The sequence below is a fragment of the Mytilus californianus genome, unplaced genomic scaffold (assembly GCF_021869535.1).
Source record: "Mytilus californianus isolate M0D057914Y unplaced genomic scaffold, xbMytCali1.0.p SCAF_2, whole genome shotgun sequence".
NCBI classification, from domain to species: domain Eukaryota; kingdom Metazoa; phylum Mollusca; class Bivalvia; order Mytilida; family Mytilidae; genus Mytilus; species Mytilus californianus.
Window position 1 is genome coordinate 105,662,941 of NW_026262668.1, and position 23,944 is coordinate 105,686,884.

The 23,944-nt window shown below is 33.6% G+C and overlaps 1 protein-coding gene across 1 annotated transcript; it reads left to right on the forward strand.

Moving 5' to 3' along the window:
* The first annotated feature begins 9 nt into the window (after positions 1-9).
* LOC127728537 (oxidoreductase NAD-binding domain-containing protein 1-like) lies at positions 10-22,664 on the forward strand. Its single transcript, XM_052235984.1, has 7 exons — positions 10-124; positions 4,531-4,600; positions 7,174-7,280; positions 15,150-15,291; positions 16,192-16,443; positions 18,486-18,573; positions 21,968-22,664. The coding sequence occupies exons 1-7, from the start codon at positions 42-44 to the stop codon at positions 22,150-22,152; spliced, it is 927 nt and encodes a 308-aa protein (XP_052091944.1). The 5' UTR covers positions 10-41; the 3' UTR covers positions 22,153-22,664.
* Positions 22,665-23,944: the final 1,280 nt, after the last annotated feature.

A 23,944-nucleotide genomic window follows, 5' to 3' on the forward strand; every position in this document is an offset into this window, starting at 1 on the left:
ACTTCCGGTGTTACGAAATCGTCTGCTATTCAAATGTGGTCATGACCAGCTGCAAACTTAGCAAAGTCATCCCATCCTGTCTGTCCTTTGTCCTGAAAAGAAAGAAAGCATTGCATTTTAACAGGTTGGTCAGTTTGTACTGTATGTCCGTTTGTCAGTACACAGACACAGTTCAGTCATCACATTTCTGGAACAAAATAACATCTTGACAGACAATCAGCATGGATTTAGAGCTCGTAGATCTTGTGAGACACAACTGATATCAACGGGAAAAATCAAAATTTTGCCAAACAACTGAAATCAGGGAAAGATCAAGTGCCTGAAGTGGACGTAATCTTACTCGATTTTGCAAAGGCTTTTGACAAAGTCCCACACTGCAGATTACTTAACAAACTGAACCACTATGGCATTAGAGACGAAAACCTCCTTCTTAGAAAACCGGAAACAACAAGTGAAGTGTTGGTTGAGGGCTGTAAGTCATCACTGGGAGATGTACTGTCAGGGGTTCCACAAGGCACTGTGTTAGGCCCCTTACTCTTCCTAGTATTCATAAATGACTTACCAGAATCAGTTCAACATTCGACTGTCAAACTATTCGCCGACGACTGCCTTCTTTTCCATCACATCAAGAATTCCCAGGAAAAAGCCAAATTACAACAGGACCTTTCAGCACTAGGAGACTGGGAAACCAAATGGCAGATGAAATTCCATCCAGAAATATGCACCGTCATTCGCATAAGCACCAGCATTAAATTTAAAAAAGAGACACACTACAAAAGAGGGACAGTCAAACTCATAGATCGAAAACAAACTGACAACGCCAATTTCAAAAATAAAAAGACAAACAGACAAATAATAGTACAGATGAAACAACATAGAAAACTAAAGACTAAGCAACACGAACCCCACCAAAAACTGGGGGTGATCTCAGGTGTTCCGGAAGGGTAAGCAGATCCTGCTCCACATGTGGCACCCGTTGTGTTGCATATGTTATTACAAATCCGGTAAATAGTCTAATTCGGTAGGTCACATTCAGGAAAAGGGAAGGGTATTGTAGTTACGACATAAGGAACATATCTGATATCATCTGTGAAACGGTTATTCCATAACGGTCAACCACAACTTGTGATGGCGTCCGTAAAATTTACGAAGGGATGATTTCAACTTCACCATTTGGAACTCCTGCTTTAATAGCTTCCTTGTGAGCAGCAATCCTCTATCAAGGAAATCATGATAGGAAATACAAGCCCAGGAATATCATATCAATTGGAAGATATATACTCCGTATGCAGGTGCTGCTGGAATGTTGCTACATAGAAATGGAAAGTTCACAATTGGGAAGCTGAAATCATCTCTTTTGTCGTAAAGTTGTGTTTTCAACCGACCCTCATTGTCAATTTCTAGATGTAAAAATTACATGGCCACAATCTCGAAACTGTACCAACCAGCAAATATCTAGGAGTTAATTTCAGCGAGGACTTACAATGGAAACATCATGTAGACGTCACTGCCAAAAAAGCATTCAAATCCATCGGATTCCTTAGACGTAACATAAGAGAATGCAGTAAGAAAGTAAAATATGCATCCTATATCTCTCTGGTCAGACCAACTCTAGAATATGCAAGTGCAGCATGGGACCCTCATACCACTGAGGACATAAATCAACTAGAACAAGTACAAAGGAGGGCCGCTAGGTTTGTAACAAATAACTACACTAACAAAACACCAGGATGTGTTACAACTATGATCAAGATACTAGGATGGGAACCACTAGCTAACAAACGAAGTAAACCATCGACTCGTTATGCTTTACAAGATCCAGCATGAGCTAGTGGACATTGATGCCAGTTCCATCTTACGACCAAACGATGGATGTACTAGACATGCTAGAGGCAAACAACGTCTATACCAACCACCAGCAAACCACAGAGTATATAAGTACTCATACTTCCCTCGGACTATACAAGAGTAGAACCACCTCCCAACAGCTACAACAGAAGCTCTAACAATAGAGGGGTTCCAGAGTGCACTATCCAACAATAGTGCACCTCAGAAATCAACACCATACACAGCAGCCAAGTGTACATAGTTTTAATTGTATATATTTCGGAACATTTTATCTGTAAATAGTTACAGGAGAATTGCTGTCTCATTCTCTGTCTAGTAGACTTATAACATTCTAATAGGAATCCAGTCCATAGCAAGGAAGAAGAAGAAGTTATGAAACGTATACATACAATGCTTATAGTTATTACATCTACATAATACATCTGAACTTCAATATGTTGAAGAATACAAAAATGAACCAAACACAAATTGAGTTCGAATTTGGGTGGCACACTATTCCCTTTATAATTATAAATGGAAAATTGCGAAATTTGCTGTTTCTGCACTCTAACCAAATGTTATGAAACTTATAAACCAATGTCGAGTTGTTTTTGTCCCCCCCCCCCCTAACCACCACCATACGCAACAGCGGCATTGAGTGTTACCCTTAACCATCCTTTCGTCTGTCTCTCCGTCTGTCTGTCGGTCTGTCCCATTTCAGTTTCCGCACTCTAACCAGTCTTCACCCTAAGCCATAGGCCCAGCAGCTCAGGCTAGCAAAATTGCTTTAGGGCCTATAAAAGTCATCTCTATAGGTCAACAGAATCTTACTAAAATTTTCCAAAAATAGATCTTATCGCTATTTGGATGTCTGCGACACTTGACCTGAGAATCTGCGACACTTGAACTAGTGATATCATATAACAAGCTTTTTTCCTCTGTGGTGTTTGACATTTTCTATTGTGACCAAAAAGGGGCCAAAAACAAGCGTTTTTCTAGTTTCCAGACAATAACTTGTGTTTAAGTGTATGGATCTCCCTAAAATTGTACTACAAGGTTCCATAAATTGGGTATTGTGCAATAGCAAGAAATCTTCAATTGCACAGTATTGCACAATAGCAAGAAATCTTCAATTGCACAGTATTGCGCAATAGTAAGAAATCTTCAATTGCCAATATTGCGCAGTAGCATGAAATCTTCAATTGCACAGTATTGCGCAATAGTAAGAAATCTTCAATTGCCAATATTGCGCAGTAGCATGAAATCTTCAATTGCACAGTATTGCGCAATAGCACAGTATTATACAATACCACAGTATAATGAGTATTGGGCAATAGCAAGAAATCTTCAATTGCACAGTATTGCGTATTAGCAAGAAATCTTCAATTGCACAGTATTGCGCAGTCTCAGGGCAAATACAGCTAAGCTCAAATCTATAACAGGGCCAATAAATTGATAAATTTCATCACGTAGCAACAGTTATATTAACAGGTCCAAAACTATCACATGACCTCCTTGAAAATGGAACTTACTCCAAAGGAAGAGTTAATTGCTGGTAGAACAAGAATGCTGTCAAGTTTTAAAACTCTTAAAACTTCTTTAGGAACCATCAATGCTAAGAATGAGGTTGATTTCAAGCAATACCATGGTCTAATCTTCTACAGGTCATGCAATAAGTAATATTATTATACCTTACATATATTTCAAACAATTCTATTGGGTAAAACGTTATCACGTGACATGGAATAATTCAGTTAATTTTCATTCAATTGCAAGGAAGAACGAATAACCCTAAAAATTTACACCAGCGTTGAATAACCCTATTATTCACCGGCGAATAACCTTTTTAGTTTGTTGATTTGAACTCATGAAAATGACGTCACAGACGTAAATAAACAAAATGGCAACGTTCAAGTTACAGGAAGCCCATTGATCGAGAGAAGAGGAAATAAGGCTTTTGACATGCATCTTGTGCCGATGATATCTCTAAAACGGTCCTTTTCAGGGCCATCAATATTTTACAAAAAGAATCTACCTTTGTTGTACATACGAGAATTCTAAGACACAAATTACATGTATTTTTGAAAGTCAACTTGTATTAGTTACTGACTCAAGTAAGGGTAAGTGCTTTTACAATGATTCAAAATGCCCTTCCACTGTTAGTTCGGTATAATAAAACAATTGTGGCCCCTTAGAAGCGATGAATATTCCAAATTGTCAACCCTTAAAAGTTATTTCACTTCGGGCTGCACCCTCAGTGAAATAACCTTCTCGTGTTGACAATTTTGGATATTCACCTTTTCAACGGGCCATAATTGTATATGATCTGATCACTGCAGGTTTATTTTATTGGTTTGTATTTTTGTAACTTGAAGTTCAGATTTTCATTTTGTTGAACTAAGACATTTATGGGATGATCATGACAATGATGACTATATCTTTGGAATAATTAATTTGAGATTTGAGTCTTTTACACACCTAGCAAAAATAGTCATTTCTGTAAAAGGAGAGATGATGCTTTCATGATTCTGAATTTATACATGTTTAGATTTAGATGCAATTGCAAAAAAAAACCTCACCCCATACCCTAGGAGTTGTTCACACGTACAATGAACACATGGAGGGTGAATCCAATCTAAGAGATCAATCTATACATTTACAATTGCAAGATGCCTAATATATTTTCTGATTAATTTTTTTCAGAAATTTTGGAAGAAAAATGACAGATGTGAGCAACCATTTGGAGAGAACTGCAGAAAGTGGAAGAAATAATGTAAACTTCTGTTCCATGATCAATCAAATGACAATTCTAGAGGCATCTTTGGTGTATAACTTAGTGTTCTCTTATCAGCATATAGATGTTCCATTTGGTATTTGATAGTTTGTGCTCATTGGTTCTTTATTATGACTTTACAGTTTATAAAGTAATGAGGCGACCAGATAATCTATTCCTATTCCATTTTTCCTTTTGGAAATGCTTTGTTTTTTATTTATATGACAGCAGTACTAAATGGTTGCATTATGATGCATGTATTGATATTTTTATTACATTTGTGTTAACTAAACAACTCCAATTATTTTTAACATAATGTTCCTTAAATGACACAAAAAGAAGGATTGTTTTGTTTTATTCTAGTCATTCTCTTGTTTGAAAGAAACTCAAAGCTTTGGGTCCCTCTCCCAAAAACAAAAATGTACCAACAAATATTTAACTAGTTTTGATGAAGTTTTTATTAATTATCAGATTTTTATACGACCGCAAAAAATTTTGTTGTCGTCGTCCGGCGTCGTCGTCTGAAGACACATTGGTTTTCGCACTCTAACTTTAGTTTAAGTGAATGGATCTCTTTGAAATTTTACCATAAGGTTAAATACCACAAAAGGAAGGTTGTGATTGATTTTGGGGGTTATGGTACCAACAGTTAAGGAATTAGGGGCCAAAAAGGGGCAAAAAATAAGCATTTTCTAGTTTCCAGACAATAACTGTGGAACGGTGTATGAATCTCTGAAATTATACTACAAGTTTCCATACCACAAAGGGATGGTTAGGATTTGCTTTGTGGGGTTATGGCTCAAACGGTTTAGGAATTAGGGGCAAAAAAGGGGGAAAACAAGGTTGTTCTGGTTAATGGACAAATACTTTAGTACAAAACATAATTTAAAGCAGTGTAAGGGAGATAAATCAAATACATCATTGAAATTACCTCCCTTACACTGCTTTTAAATTATGTATAAAGTAATGGTTAATGAACAATTAAGATAATTTAAAACAGTGTAAGGGAGGTAATCCAAATACAACGTTTTGGTTACTTCCCTTACACTGCTTTTAAATTATGTTTAAAGAAATGCATATTTAAAAAGGAAGACCAGTAAAAATATCTCCAAATGTTGCATCTTTTTTTTTTACAAAAAAATCCATATGAAAGATTTGACACTATATTTTAAATTCTATTATAAAATAGATTAAGTTAGCACTATGGTAAATTTATATGGGTAATTATGGTTGCCAACTCCATTGGAAATTTGAATTGAGATTTTGACCATATCTTGAGGGAAAGAATTTTTTGGGGGAAAAATTTCAAGAAGTAATCTTAAATTGCACAGTATGGCGCATTAGATTTGTAAAATCTTTGACCACATTTATTTATTTGTTAGGCCGAATCTAACCGTGCATTTAGATTTTTAATTTTGGGTCCAGTTTTCAAATTGGTCTACATTAAGGTCCAAAGGGTCTTTGTTTGATTTTAACAAAAATTGAATTCTTGGGGTTCTTTGATATGCTGAATCTAAACATGTGTTTAGATTTTTGATTATGGGCCCAGTTTTCAAGTTGGTCCAAGTTGGGGTCCAAAATTAAACTTTGTTTGATTTCAACAAAAATTGAATATATGGGGTTCTTTGATATGCTGAATCTAACCATGTATTTAATTTTTTTATTTGTGGGCCCCGCTATCAAATTGGTTCATATTGAGGTCAAAAGGGTCCAAAATTAAACTTTGTTTGATTTTATCAAAAATTGAATTATTGGGGTTCTTTGATATGCCAAATCTAAACGTGTATTTAGATTTTTAATTTTGGGTCCTGTTTTTTAAATTGGTCTACATTAAGGTCCAAAGGGTCCAAAATTAAACTTAGTTTGATTTTAACAAAAATTGAATTCTTGGGGTTCTTTGATATGCTGAATCTAAACATGTGTTTAGATTTTTGATTATGGGCCCAGTTTTCAAGTTTGTCCAAGTTGGGGTCCAAAATTAAATTTTGTTTGATTTCAACAAAAATTGAATATATGGGGTTCTTTGATATGCTGAATCTAACCATGTATTTTGATTTTGGACATTGGACCATAATAGTTAAATTAAAAAAATTCAAGTTCTTAGACCACATTCTTTCTGTGTCAGAAACCTATGCTGTGTCAAATATTTAATCACAATCCAAATTCAGAGCTGTATCAAGCTTGAATGTTGTGTCCATACTTGCCCCAACTGTTCAGGGTTCGACCTCTGCGGTCGTATCAAGCTGCGCCCAGGGAAGCATTTTATTATGCATTTAATTTTAAGACAAAAAAGGCGATGTGACATAATACATTAATTTAATCCACAACAACCAAAAATACCAGAATGTAACAATCTACAAATTACTACATGGTATTCAACAATAAGCAGAGTCCCATTTCAATATAAAGATTTCAAGAGAGACAACCGATGTAGGAATGGAAGTAATCATGTTTTTTTTGGGGGGTTTTATACCCCTGAATACAACTAAAAAAATATAATAGACCACAAACTACATGTAATTTGTAGACCTTTAAATGAACATTAGTCTGAACATCATTATTGTTCTTTGCAGATAACCTCCTTGGCAACGGTCATAGGACTGAGACAAGAGTCAACAACAGTAAAAAGTCTGAGGTTAAAAATTCATGATGAAAGGCTAATATTCAAGGCAGGACAGTGGTAAGGTTAAAAATGAAGTAAAAGAGGCCATTAGTGTATATTAATGAGACAACAACCCATAAACAATAAAACTGGAAATGACACATAGAAGGAAACATACTGTCTTTAAAGGGGCATTAGCTATGAGATATAAAAAAAATAAAGTATGATTTTTTTTTTGTTCAATCTTTAATGAAAGTGAAATAGTGAAATAATAATTTGCTTTTAGCAGCAAGTTTGGTTCCATTTTATCAAAATAAGCAAAGAGACATCCCTGATGAATTATTCAACCTCATTGAATCTGTATTCATGTGGACTTCTTTTTAACCCCTTAGCTAGAGTGGGGGGTTATGCTTGAATTAGGCGTGTTCAGTTATTAAAAGGAAAAGAATGTCAACATTAAAAGTGAAACAATTCCAAGGGTAAACCATTTGATTGACTGATTCGTTCCACAGAAAATCATTCTTATACAGGTAAACACGATGATTAACTTATATTTGTAACCTATAATATGAAATCAAACAGACCTAGAAAAATCCAATTGCACAAGTTTGCTATCTATTTATATCTATAATTATGTTTACTTCGGGTTATATGACCGTCGGCAGTCTTTGGAGGTCACCTTGTTGGTTGACTAGATGTGTCTAGACTAAAATGCACACGAAATGCTGATACATATTATCGAGCCCATGTATTGCAAATTGTTTATTTTAGACTTTTTATACGACTGCAAAAAAATTTTTGTGGTCGTATATTGGTATGACGTTGGCGTCGTCGTCATCGTCCGAAGACACATTAGTTTTCGCACTCTAACTTTAGTTTAAGTGAATGGATCTCAATGAAATTTTACCATAAGGTTCAATACCACAAAAGGAAGGTGGGGATTGATTTTGGGGGTTATGGTACCAACAGTTAAGGAATTAGGGGCCAAAAATAAGCATTTTTTTAACTTCCAGACATAACTTGTGTGTAAGTGTATGGATCTCTCTGACATTGTACCACAAGGTTCCATATCACAAAGGGAATGCTGGGATTTGATTTTGGGGGTAATTGCCTCCAAATTTTAGGAATTAGGGGCCAAAAAGGGGCCAAAAACAAGCATTTTTCTAGTTTCATGACAATAACTTGTGTGTAGGTCTATGGATCTCTCTGACATTGTATCACAAGGTTCCATATCACAAAGGGAATGCTGGGATTGTTTTTGGGGGTAATTGCCTCCAAATTTTAGGAATTAGGGGCCAAAAAGGGGCAAAAACAAGCATTTTTCTAGTTTCATGACAATAAGTATAACATGTGTGTAAGTGTATGGATCTTTATGAAATTGTACTATAAGGTTCCATATCACAAAGGGAAAGCTGGAATTGAGTTTGGGGGTAATTGCCCAAAAAGTTTAGGAATAAGGGGCCAACAAGGGGCCAAAAATAAGCATTTTTCTAGTTTCCAGACAATAACTTGTGTTCAAGTGTATGGATCTCTCTGAAATTGTACTGCAAGGTACCATACCACAAAGGAAAGGCTGGGATTGATTTTGGGGGTAGTTCCCTCAAAATTTTAGTAATTAGGGGCCATAAAAGGGCAAAAAAACAAGCATTTTTCTAGTTTCAGGACAATAACTTGTGTGTAAGTGTATGGATCTTTATGAAATTGTACTGCAAGGTTCCATATCACAAAGGGAAAGCTGGGTTTGAGTTTGGGGGTAATTGCTCTGAACTTTTAGGAATTTGGGGCCAAAAAGGGGCCAAAAAACAAGCATTTTTCTAGTTTCCAGACAATAACTTGTGTTGAAGTGTATGGATCTCTCTGAAATTGTACTGCAAGGTACCATACCACAAAGGGAAGGCTGGGATTGAGTTTTGGGGTGATGAATCATAAGGGGGTTCAAAAAATTTGGGGGGGGGGGGTTTCCTTTATTTTCTTTAAAATTTTCCATTTTGAATTGGTTATTTCTGATTTATATATAAAAACAAATAATAATGATATGGTTTGAATAGGTAAATTAAAATTTTTTAAGTTCTTAGACCAATTTCATTCTGTGTCAGAAACCTATGCTGTGTCAAATATTTAATTACAATCCAAATTCAGTGCTGTATCAAGCTTGAATGTTGTGTCCATACTTGGCCCAACTGTTCAGGGTTCGACCTCTGCGGTCGTATCAAGCTGCACCCCAGCGGAGCATTTTATTATAACTTGGATATATGTTTTAGTATGTTATAAATCAAATATGAGAATTTGAGTCAAATAGGTGAACATGAATTTGACAGCTAATGCCCCTTTAACAATAGACAAGTGTCTTTACCACATGTTGAACTCTAAATCATTTAATTTGGTTTATTGGGGAATTAATTATACCCCACGCAACGAGTTGCGGAGGGTATAATGTTTTTGACCCGTCTGTCTGTCCGTCTGTCTGTCCGTCTGTCCGTCCGTCCGTCTGTCCGTCCGTCCGTCAGTCCTGTTTCTTGTCATCGCAACTCCTCTCAAACCACACAACAGAATTTCACGAACCTTTTTAGATAATAAGGACATACTATGTAGTTGTGCATATCGACAGGAAATTACGATTCAATTTTTTTTCTAGGAGTTACGCCCCTTTGAACTTATTTACTTTAATGTACTACTGCAACAGTTTGTCATCTCAACTCCTCTGAAACCACACAACAAAATTTCATGAAACTTTGTAGATAATAAGGACATACTACGTAGATGTGCATATCGACAGGAAATTACGATTCAATTTTTTTTCCAGGAGTTACGCCCCTTTGAACTTATTTGCCCAATATACTACTGCAACCTTTTGTCATCGCAACTCCTCTCAAACCACACAATAGAATTTCATGAAACCTTTTCAGATAATAAGGACATACTACGTAGATGTGCATATCGACAGGAAATTACGATTCAATTTTTTTTCTAGGAGTTACGCCCCTTTGAACTTATTTGCTTCAATATACCTCTGCAACAGTTTGTCATTGCTACTCCTCTGAAACCACACAACAGAATTTCATGAAACTTTGTAGATAATAAGGACATACTACGTAGATGTGCATATCGACAGGAAATTATGATTCAATTTTTTTTCCAGGAGTTACGCCCCTTTGAACTTATTTACTTTAATGTACTAGTACTACTGCAACAGTTTGTCATCTCAACTCCTCTGAAACCACACAACAAAATTTCATGAAACTTAGTAGATAATAAGGACATACTACGTAGATGTGCATATCGACAGGAAATTACGATTCAATTTTTTTTCCAGGAGTTACGCCCCATTGAACTTATTTGCCCAATATACTACGTTAACCTTTTGTCATCGCAAATCTCTCAAACCACACAATAGAATTTCATGAAACCTTTTCAGATAATAAGGACATACTACGTAGATGTGCATATCGACAGGATATTAGGATTCAATTTTTTTTCTAGGAGTTACGCCCCTTTGAACTTATTTGCTTCAATATACCTCTGCAACAGTTTGTCATCGCAACTCCTCTGAAACCACACAACAGAATTTCATGAAACTTTGTAGATAATAAGGACATACTATGTAGATGTGCATATCGACAGGAAATTATGATTCAATTTTTTTTTCTTATACAATTTTTTTTTCTTACAGTTATTTTATTTCTCCAGTGACAATTTTGGGACGTGGGGTATGTGAGCGCACTCACTAAGGTTCTTTAATTAAAAATTTATTATTGTCAACTCTTTTTACATTCTTAAACTTAGTTTTTGATTTAATAGACCATATAAGAATTAAGGTATATCGGATTTATCTTTGAAGGTTGTTTAATATTAAGTTTTGGTCACATCAACTTAAAACTTGGTACACAATTTTATAATGATATGCACTTTTTAAATTATGCCAATTTAGGGTTTTGACCCAGATTTCACAGTTCACAGAACTTTGAAATATGATAATGTGAGGGGAGGCATGGTGTCAATTGGAAATTTACTTTAAAGTTTCAATTTTTAATCCCTTAGAGTTAATACATTGGTTGTCCGTTTTTTTTTAGTTTTTTAGCTCACCGGGGCCCAAAGGGCCCCATGTGAGCTTATGCCATCACTTGGCGTCCGTCGTCTGTTGTCGTAAACTATTTCAAAAATCTTCTCCTCTGAAACTACTAGGCCAAATACCTTCAAACTTTAACTAAATGTTCCTTAGGGTATCTAGTTTATAAATTGTATCCGAAGTTTTGATCCATCGACAAACATGGCCGCCATGGCTAAAAATAGAACATAGGGGTCAAATGCAGTTTTTGGCTTATATCTCAAAAACTAAAGCTTTTAGAGCAAATCTGACATGGGTTTAAATTGTTCAATTGGTCAAGATCTATCAGCTCTGAAATTTTCAGACGAATCGAACAACCCATTGTTGGGTTGCTGCCACTGAATTGGTAGTTTTAACAAAATTTTGCAGTTTTTTGTTATTATTTTGAATATTATTATAGATATATATAAACTGTAAGAAGCAATAATGTTCAGCAAAGTAAGATCTACAAAAAAGTTAATATGACCATAATTGTCAATTGACCCCTTAAGGAGTTATTGCCCTTTAAAAACAATTTTAAACAATTTGTTCATCAAGTTTGCCAACATTTAAAAATCTTCTCCTCTGAAACTACTGGGCCAATTACCTTCAAACTTTAACTAAATGTTCCTTAGGGTATCTTGTTTATAAATTGTATCCGAAATTTGTATCCATCGACAAACATGGCCGCCATGGCTTAAAATAGAACATAAGGGTCAAATGCAGTTTTTGGCTTATATCTCAAAAACTAAATCTTTTAGAGCAAATGTGACATGGGGTAAAATTGTTTAATTGGTCAAGATCTATCGGCCCTGAAATTATCAGACGAATCGAACTACCCATTGTTGGGTTGCTGCCACCGAATTGGTAGTTTTAACAAAATTTTGCTATTTTTTGTTATTATTTTGAATGTTATTATAGATATATATATAAACTGTAAGCAGCAATAATGTTCAGCAAAGTAAGATCTACAAAAAAGTTAATATGACCAAAATTGTCAATTGACCCCTTAAGGAGTTATTGCCCTTTAAAGACAATTTTACACTATTTGTTCATCAAGTTTGCTAACATTTAAAAATCTTCTCCTCTGAAATACAGGCGAGCGATTCAGGCTCTTGAGAGCCTCTTGTTTTGCTGACCTGCTCTATATTGTAAGAGGTTGGTGCCTATTCAAAATGCCAAATAATTGTTTCAGTGCCCATACAAAATATTGTTGAAAGCTATTTAGTTAAAATAACCCAGTAGATATTAACATATGTTTTTAGCTTTTGCCTTCACTTGGCGTCCGTCGTCGTCTGTCATCGTCGTCCGTCTGGTGTAAACTATTTCAAACATCTTCTCCTCTGAAATTACTGAACCAATTCCAAACAAACTTAAGCTGAATGATGCTTAGGGTATCTAGAATAAAGTTTGTGTTTTATATACTGTTTCGTCAAATAACATGGCCGCCATGGCTAAAAATAGAACATAGAGGTAAAATGCAGTTTTTGGCTTATATCTCAAAAACAAAAGCATTTAGAGCAAATCTGACATGGGGTTAAAGTGTTCATTAGGTGAAGTTCTATAAGCCCTGAAATTTTCAGTTGAATCTGATAACCCATTGTTGGGTTGCTGCCACTAAATTGGTAATTTTAAGGAAATTTTGCAGTTTTTGGTTATTATCTTGAATATCATTAATGATAAAGATAAACTGTGAACAGCAAAAATGTTCAGCAAGGTAAGATCTACAAATAAGTTCATATGATCAAAATTGTCAATTGTCCCCTTAAAGGAGTTATTGCCCTTTAAGGACAATTTTACACAATTTGTTTATCATGTTTTCTAACTTTAAAAAATCTTCTCTGAAACTACTGAACCAATTCCAACCAAACTTAAGCTGAATGATTCTAAGGGTATCTAGAATAAAGTTTGTGTTTTATCTGTTTCGTAAAAAAACATGGCCGCCATGGCTAAAAATAGAATGTAGGGGTAAAATGCAATTTTTAGCTTATATCTCAAAAACCAAAGCATTAAGAGCTAATCTGATGAGAGGTAAAAATGTTTATTAGGCCAAGCTCTGTCAGCCCTAAAATTTCAGATGAATCTAACAACCCATTGTTGGATTGCTGCCACTTAATTGGTAATTTTAAGGAAATTTTTTACAGATTTTGGTTATTATCTTGAATATTATTAATGATAACGATAAACTGTAAACAGCAAAAATGTTCAGCAAATTAAGATCTACAAATAAGATGACCAAAATTGTCAATTGTCCCCTTAAGGAGTTATTGCCCTTTAAAATCAATTTTTCACAATTTGTTCATTTAGTTTGCTTACTTTAAAAAATCTTCTCCTTTTAAACTGATGAATCAATTTCAGCCAAACTTAGGCTGAATGAGTTTCAGAGTATCTAGTATAAATTTTGTATTTTATTTTCTTGTACGTCAAGAAAGAAAGCCACTATGGCTAAAATGAAACATAGGGGTAAAATGCATTTCATTGATTTTGAAGAAATCAATGGAAGTTTTAAGCCATTCATTAATATATATTGAAAAGCAAAAATAATCATTGATGAAAGATTTAAGTAAAAAATTACAGGTGAGCGATTCAGGCTCTTGAGAGCCTCTTGTTTGAAGTGTATACTGTGGATTAATTTATTTCTGTGGGAACCAATTTTTGTGGTTTAAAGAAAAAATTGTAATTTCGGGGATACTGTTTTTTTTTTTATGTTTTGCCAAAGTTTGCATACAAGCATATAGCAAACTTATAATTAGATATTTAAGTTCAGGGTTCATCTATTCCTATAAAATCCATGAAAATTGTACCAAATGAAAATAATGAATCCATAGTATGTAATGGAGGTCATCAATTCAGCTTAAAGAATGTAGTTTCCTTTATGCATTAATGGTGCTAATAGTTTTACTGTCAAGTTTCTTGAAAACTCTAACGTGATTATATATCTGTACCCTTAAAATAATGTGAAATGTGTATTTTTATTTTTACTTTCTTAAGTTTAATATAAGAGAGACTGAAGAAACCAAAAGGGTTGTCAAACTCATAAGTTGAAAACGAACTGACAATGCTATGGCAAAAAAGAAAAATGACAAACTACAAGACACAATATAGAAAACTAAAAACTGATCATCATTAACCCCACCAAAAAACCGTGGGTGATCTCAGGTGCTCCAGAAGGGTAAGCAGATTCTGCTCCACATGTGGCACCTGTTGTGTTGCTTATGTGAGTACAAATCCGGGTTTAGTCTAATTCAGTAGGTCACATCCAAGGAAAAGAGGAAATTATTGTGGTTACGACAATTGAAACATATCCTTCTTCATCTGTAAAACAGATATTCCATAACGGTCAATCAAATCGTGATGGTGTTTGTAAAAATTTCGAACTGATGACTTCAAATTCATCACTTGGAACTCTGGAAATCTACCTTGGCCATTCTTTTTTATGAAACAAAGCAGGACGATTCTTTCTATTTGTCTTTTAGTTTGGAATGGGGAATACTTGTTTAAAGGGTAGAAAAGTAAAAGATAGCAAAAATTAAAATGAAATTAAAAAAAGTTAAATTGTTCATTTATTCAATCTTACACTTTTTAATTTCCTAAGCTTTACTGCTTTGGTTTCATCATTATTGAGTTTGTGTTTAGCAGTTATGATGTAGAGAATTTTCTAAAATAAGATATAATGGTTTATATTACTTAATCTACTGTAAATGCAAAAAAATATACATTTAAATTTCACTCACAAGAGATTTTTTTTTAAATCATGCAACCATCAAAGGTATAAAATAATGGGCAATAGCAAATTAACTTGTGTCCTTTCATATGTGAGCAGCATATCATTTGTTAACGTAAAATTGTTATTTGAATTACAGGGTTGATATGTTTATGCCTGAAGTTGACATTGTTGGTGGTTTTTCTATGTATTCATCACCAGAACAGTTACAGAGAGAGGGCACTATTGATTTAGCTGTTAAGTACAGTACACACCCACCAGCATTATGGGTACATACAAAGGTAATTCACACTTCAATTTCAACATTGTATCTAGGAGAGAAACAAACCTTGGCACAAGTGTTTTGCACTTATAAGTGTACTTATGTTTATAAGAAATGCAACTGAATGTTGCAAATGTTTGAATGGATTTTTGGAGAGTGGTAGGAACAGCGTGATTCCAAATCTTTACATAATGTGAATGCAGTTAGTCTTTATTGCTTGCTGTTTTGATGAACTCACACAATTAATTCTAAGTTCATTTTTAAACACCCATCAACAAAGGAAGTTTCATGGTCTGAGAGTCTGTATATTTTTTACCAATTTTCAATTTTTTCCTGAGTTATGGGACTTTAATCTGAAAAAAAAACATAACAATCTTTAACATGTCAGGCACTATTATAACTCAAATAAGAATTTTGCAAATTACCTCAAACTTTACCGATTTATAAAAAAATGATGATGTGAGGGCATGTTTACTTTTTTAATACCTAAACAGCAAAGCCAAAGGGAACTTTAAGATTGCACTTTGTCTGTCAGTCCATCTAGATGTAGCCGTGATAGCCACTTCGTCTACATATATTGAAATATTATTCCCAATACTTCTCATGTAGATGTGACACATCATGTCAATATTCAAAATGAAGGGTGAACATGTAAGGTAATATCTATAGAGTTGTAACTTAAGCATTTGTCTGTTGATTTTCACTTTTGGGAAAATTACTACTCACTTCCTGAATTTTTCAACTCAGATATTTAACAAATGCATATCCCTCTTCAGGTATTATGTAGTAATATTTGATTTTACTTTTAGAAAAAATTGATATTTTTCAAATATGTATCAATATTTTATAATAATCAGGACATGCTTATCATGCACTCGTTGTGCATTAGTATATATATACTACATTGTACTTATTTCAGTGTAATGAAGGAACCAAAGTATATATAAGAGTTGGTGGAGATATTTACTATGACCCTGGTGTCTCAGAGCCACCCCATGATCTCTTGTTGATTGCTGGTGGCATTGGTATCAACCCTCTATTAAGTATATTGTACCATGTCAGAGATTTAATAACCTTAAAGAAAAAAGGAAATCTTGAAGGCGACAAATTGATACCACAGAAAGTTTTATTGTTGTACAGTGCCGCTAAACAAGATGAACTTATTTGCAAGGTATGTATTGCAAAAGATTTAATTGTTTTGAATAACACCTTTGTTTTAAATATTTGAAATTTAATTGTTTAGATTATAAAGATTGCACTGTACAAGATGCTTTGGTGCAGTCTATTTCTGTTAAGATTTAGATGATTTGTAAGCAAACTTTTACATCCCTTTTCAATGATTATTCTAAAATGTGATTTCATCAGGCATGGACACTTTTTTTGTGATGTCACATGAAGGCAAGGACATAATTAATAATTGAAGAACTGAGAACAATTGAAATAAACCTTGATAATAAAAAATGATAATCAACTGGTCTAGAAAAGTTAAAATCAGTTAAGAATAAAATATATATATATTTCTCTAATTCTTCGCAAAATTTATACTTTTTGATTGATTATTTTTATATATCAACATGTGGTTCCTTTGATCTAAGTTCTTCATTGATCAAAATTCAATTGTCAGCTCACATTTTCTTGCTTTCCTCTGAATTTGCTTTTTATGACATCAAGATAAAAAGAAAACCATGCCTGATGACGTCAGACTGTCACATAGAAAGAACACATCTTTATGCAGATCATTGAAAAAGAACGATAAGATTTTTTACATATCATCTTAAAATCATTAAAGAAACAGATTTTACCACTGAATCTTGTGCATTACATCATTTCTCCACTCTCAACAATTTAATTTAAAGATATTTAAAACACATCCTTTTGCAGATAACAATTTGAGTGAAGAAATATCGTATCGCACTTAATGCATTAGTAGAATCTATATATATAATCAATAAATTAGCTCAACTGTAGAACATATTGAAAAGAAAGATTTCACTTTAGAATTGTTTTGTACTTATACATTAATGATTATCTTTAAAACTGAAAACCATAATGTGTTTGCCAATTTTCTTGCAAGAGATCTATTCTATGTTTAATGAAGAGCTGTTTTAAAAAAAATAGTTGTTGAAACCTAAATTACTCTGTTGGAAATCAAGGATATATAAAGTCATGTTACCTGTAGCAGTTGTTTCTCCTGAACAATGTTGAAAATAATATCTGTTACAATAATCGTTACAATCTGGATTAAATTAAGATAGCACTGAATGGTTAATAAATGTTCATGGATTTATTAATTTAATTTCATAAAAGTCTTTAGATGAAATGAAGTATTAATTTTCAATTCCATCAAAATTTTATTTCATTAAGTTGTATTAATTTGAATATGGGGTATACAACGTAAATGACAAAGCAAGTTCAGCAACCCAACAAAATTAAAAACCAAAAGACATCTAGAGGTCAACATACATTCTTCAACAAAAGTCAGGTATCTTTACATTATGTCAAAATTTAATGCTATTCAACAGTAAGTTTTTCAACCCTATAAAATCATGACTTGCAGAGTAAAGCTTGAAAAGTTTTATTTACAGAAATTATCAATGGCCATAGTCTTTCTCAAAAAGCCCAGTTTATATACCTCCTGTGTTTAACAACGTTTGGGTTATAAAGAATTAGCTTGTTGATTTGAATTAATTTCTTTAGCTTGTAGAAAAACAAGTCAGTTGTGCAAATATCATTATTTTTATTGTTTTAGTGCATCCAAAATTATGCCTGTTTGAAACCAGAATTGGCAAGCCAATTAGAACTCACTTTGTCATTGTTACTTTTCTTTGATGGTAAAATGTATCTTCTGGAAGATTTGTATATGATATTATGTATTTATGACCAGGACGTCCTGTTGTACTGAGTTTTCATTCCACAACCATTGTTTTTTATTGGGATCCCTTGTTATCTTGATTCTATAAGCACACTTATTTTCATGCATTAACCTTTGTTACTAGTGGACCAGACCTTACGAAATTTAACACAGTAATTCCTGACAAGAATGAAAGGGAAAAACAGATTTTTTGGAGATCTTGTCCTTACATTTTTAAAATAACCAAAGCTATATTTTCACTAGTATAATTGTACAGTATTTTTTTTTATCAAATTTTGATTTAGGTCTGATTGTTTTCTTCATAGAACATGTAAAAAAAATTGTTTTCATATTTATTTTAGAATCAAATAGAAAAGATAGTATCTGCAAATGATGAGATCAAATGTAAATTTTTTGTGACTCAGGCAGAGTCTAGTAATGGTTTAAAGGGTAAGTTTTACTTGGAGACTTTTGAACTTTTTCTTAAATTATGCAGACTGTTAAGGCATCATTTACTATTTAGTTCAGTAAAGTTGATGTCAATTAATTTCCTTCACCATTACAAGTCAGCCAATAAATGTACATTACTCAAACATCTAAATTACCTACACAAAATTAATGAATTATTCCCCCTTTTGCTGTAAGTTTGTTCAAAAAGTTATAATTTATGACTTAGCTATATAACATACAAATAAAAGAGCTTGTGTTCTCTCACTCCTTATTTCCTTACAGCAAAATGGGATGTAATGTAGTTATGTACATCGAACTATATGGTCCGAGTACACAGTTATTTCGTAGTGCATTTCTTTTAGACAATAAATGAAAATTAAAAAAATCCCACCTGCGCTTTCTCAATAATATTTTTACAGTGTGTTGTACTACTTTTGGGACATATTATATCAAAATTATAGAAAACTTCATCGGCTCTAACTCAAAATATGGACAATTTTATGTTTAGGGGGTCTTGAAATCTTTTGACAGCTTCCTTAGTGCTTATTTTTAACCTTTTTCAGCTGGACCAAATCACTACTTTACTTTAAAATTCATGACCCAATTTTTTTTATACGACCGCAAAAAATTTTTGCCGTCGTATATTGGTATGACGTTGGCGTCGTCGTCGTCGTTGTCGTCATCTGGCGTCGTCCGGCGTCGTCCGAAGACACATTGGTTTTCACACTCTAACTTTAGTTTAAGTGAATTGATCTCTATGAAATTTTACCATAAGGTTCAATACCACAAAAGGAAGGTTGGGATTGATTTTGGGGGTTATGGTACCAACAGTTAAGGAATTAGGGGCCAAAAAGGGGCCAAAAATAAGCATTTTTGTAACTTCCAGACATAACTTGTGTGTTAGTGTATGGATCTCTCTGACATTGTACCACAAGGTTCCATATCACACAGGGAATGCTGGGATTGATTTTGGGCATAATTGCCTCAAAATATTAGGAATTAGGGGCCAAAAAAGGGGAAAAAAACAAGCATTTTTCTAGTTTCATGACAATAACTTGTGTGTAAGTGTATGGATCTTTCTGAAATTGTACTACAAGGTTCCATTTCACAAAGGAAAAGCTGGAATTGAGTTTGGGGGTAATTGCCCAAAACGTTTAGGAATAAGGGGCCAAAAAGGGGCCAAAAATAAGCATTTTTCTAGTTTCCAGACAATAACTTGTGTTCAAGTGTATGGATCTCTCTGATATTGTACCACAAGGTTCCATATCACACAGGGAATGCTGGGATTGATTTTGGGGGTAATTGCCTCACAATATTAGGAATTAGGGGCCAAAAAAGGGGCAAAAAACAAGCATTTTTCTAGTTTCATGATAATAACTTGTGTGTAAGTGTATGGATCTTTCTGAAATTGTACTTCAAGGTTCCATATTACAAAGGGAAAGCTGGAATTGAGTTTGGGGGTAATTGCCCAAAACGTTAAGGAATTAGGTGCCAAAAAGGGGCCAAAAATAAGCATTTTTCTAGTTTCCAGACAATAACTTGTGTTCAAGTGTATAGATCTCTCTGAAATTGTACTGCAAGGTACCATACCACAAAGGGAAGGCTGGGATTGAGTTTGGGGGTGATGAATGATAAGGGGGTTCACAAAATTTGGGGGGGGGGGATTTTTTTTTTTTTCCTTTTTTTTCTTTTTTTCCTTTTTTTTTTTCTTTTAAAATTTTCCATTTTAAGTTGGTTATTTCTGTTTTATATTTAAAAGCAAATAATAATGATATGGTAGGAGATACACACCAAACAGGATGTGTAAATTATTATATAATAAGTATTGAGCAATAGCAAGAAATTTTCAATTGCACAGTATTGCACAATAGCAAGAAATCTTCAATTGCACAGTATTGCGCAATAGCAAGAAATCTTCAAGTGCACAGTATTGTGCAATAACAAGAAATATCCAATAGCACAATATTGCGCAATAGCAAGAAATTGTCAACTGTACAGTATTGCGCAATAGCAAAAAATATTCAATTGCTCAGTATTGTGCAAAAGAAGATACTTCGTATAAATTGCTTATTTCTTGACCAATTTCAATGGGGTTTTATTCTTGAATTCTTGGGGTTCTTTAATATGCTGATTCTAACCATGTATTAAGTTTTTGGATTTTGGGCCCCGTTTTTAAATTGGTCCACATTGAGGTCCAAAGGGTCCAAAATTAAACTTTGTTTGATTTCATCAAAAATTGAATTATTGGGGTTCTTTGATATGCTGAATCTAACCGTGTTTTTAGATTCTTAATTTTTGGTTCCGTTTTCAAATTGGTCTACATTAAGGTCCAAAGGGTCCAAAATTAAACTTAGTTTGATTTTAACAAAAATTGAATTCTTAGGGTTCTTTGATATGCTGAATCTAAACATGTATTTAGATTTTTGATTATGGGCCCAGTTTTCAAGTTGGTCCAAATCGGGGTCCAAAATTAAACTTTGTTTGATTTCAACAAAAATTGAATATATGGGGTTCTTTGATATGCTGAATCTAACCATGTATTTAGATTTTTGATTTTTGGGACCCATTATCAACTTTGTCCACATTGAGGTCCAAAGGGTCCAAAATTAAACTTAGTTTGATTTTAACAAAAATTGAATTCTTAGGATTCTTTGATATGCTGAATCTAAACATGTATTTAGATTTTTGATTATGGGCCCAGTTTTCAAGTTGGTCCAAATCGGGGTCCAAAATTAAACTTTGTTTGATTTCAACAAAAATTGAATATATGGGGTTCTTTGATATGCTGAATCTAACCATGTATTTAGATTTTTGATTTTTGGGACCCATTATCAACTTTGTCCACATTGAGGTCAAAAGGGTCCAAAATTAAACTTTGTTTGATTTCATCAAAAATTGAATTCTTGGGGTTCTTTGATATGCTGAATCTAACCATGTATTTAGATTTTGGATATTGGACCATAATAGGTGAATGTCCAATTTAAAATTTTTAAGTTCTTAGACCACATTCATTCTGTGTCAGAAACCTATGCTTTGTCAAATATTTAATCACAATCCAAATTCAGAGCTGTATCAAGCTTGAATGTTGTGTCCATACTTGCCCCAACTGTTCAGAGTTCGACCTCTGCGGTTGTATCAAGCTGCGCCCTGCGAAGCATTTTATTACATTGTAATTTCATCCCCCTACTTGCTATTTGAGGCATAAAACATGGAGAAATAAATTTGGAAGGGGTATAAAAAAAATTGGCAAGTAGCACACTGTCCACACTAGGGACTATATTTGTGGACAACGAAAATCAAAGGACGATAACTGTGTATTCGGACCATATGCACAATGTAATTTTTTTAGTGTAGGTGATAATGGTTTAAATTTATGATCTGAAAATAATTTCAGCTGGAAGAATTGGTAAAGAAGATATAAAAGAATCATTTAATTGGTTGAAAGAACATCAGACAAAGACTTACATATGTGGACCATCACCAATGATAACTGACATGGAAAAACTTTTGATAGGACAAGGATTAGACAAAAAAACGATACTATATGAAAAGTGGTGGATTCCGGCTGAAACAGCCTAACTGTCAACTTATATATAGGATTTATGCAGTTACATAATATATGAATAAATATGAAAGTTTCAAATAATTTAAGTCAATGAGATACCCAAGTTAGTCACGTTCTTGAACTTACAGCCAATGCCTAGGCTTAATTGAGATATTTTATATGACCTCAGTAAAATCATATCTATAGGCCATGCAGAGATTGATGTATAACATGAATAATGGTATACTGTTGTCCACATGTCAAACTAAATGTTGGTTGGTCTGCTAGTATGAATGATTTAAAGAAAATCATTTGACCAGTTTATTCAAACTTGCTTGAATGTTATGGATGACTAATTGTAGTTTTTTATTTTTGTTAATTACGCATAAAGTGTTTCTGTGTTATGGCCCATTTAATTTTTAAATATAGTTCATTTTCTGTTTTCTTGGTGACACAGAAAGTACCAATGAACTAAATGAATTGAATTATAAATCAAAATATAGATTTATATTGGTTTTGGCTGATTTTGAATAAAGCGTTCTATAGTGATGGTCCTTTATTTTCTTTAAAAAAAAAGAGTTAATTTTGGGATTTCCAGATGTTAAAGAGTGTACAGTTGAACCAAATTGAATGAAATTTTAATGGAATGTTATTGACCACAACATAATTTTACTGGTTTCACTTGAAATTTTCCAGAGTTAAAAGCTTAGTGGGACCCATCAATAAAGGGTCATTTTTTAGGTAATGACATTATGCCAATGAACCAGCAAGTATTACTGCCACTTTAATTATACAATTAAGATAAATTATTTCTCAATAAATAAAAAATCACCCTTTTTAGCTCTCCTGGCTTAAAGGGCTTAGTGAGTTATTCTCATCATTTGGCTTCCATCGTCCCTCAACTGTCCTCTGTCCTACATTAACTTTTACAAAAATCTTTGTCCTACATTAACTTCTACAAAAATCTTCTCTGAAACTACTGGGCCAATTGGAACCGAACTTGGCCACAATCATCATTGTGGTATCTAGTTTATAAATTGTCTCTGTTGACCAGGTCTGCCATACAATATGGTCGACAAGGCTAAAAATAGAACATGGTGGTAAAATGAAAGTTATGTCTATTATCTGGAAAACCGCTATAGAAAATCTTACTGAGCAGAAATGGTCAGACTGTTGAGATCTATCCACTATTCATTTAAATCAAAACTGTCAGACGACTTCTTTAAGGAATTATTGCCCTCAAATGATGAAATTTAACCATTTCTGCCATTTTTGTCACGTGTCGACAAAGTCGAAAAAGCAGGACTCAAGCATGCTTTTTCCAACAGCTGCAGCATCGACAATGAAGTAGTTTGTGATTAGGTCTATTGACTTTGAACGTTTGCTTAGTTTACATGGATAAGGTTATGTTTAGGTCAGTTTAAGGGGAACCATTAGTGGTAAGTCAATGATATTTGGTATGCAGTTGTATAAGCATTGGCACATGTCATTTCCATGGAGATTATTTAGTCCCACCCCCTCTGTCATGGTCTATTGACCTTGAACTTTTGCTTAGTTTACATGTATAAGTTAGTGATGAGGTCAGTTTAAAGGAAAACTTTATTGGTAGGTAAATGATATTTTGTATGCAGATGTATTAGCATCAGCACATCTCATTTCCATGGAGATTATTTGGTCCTTCCCTACAGTCATGGTCTATTGACTTTAAACTTTTGCTCAGTTTACATGTATAAGTTTGTTATTAGGTCAGTTTAAGGGGAACCATTATTGTTAAATCAATGATATTCTGTATGCTGATTAATCAGCCTTAGCACATCTCATTTCCAT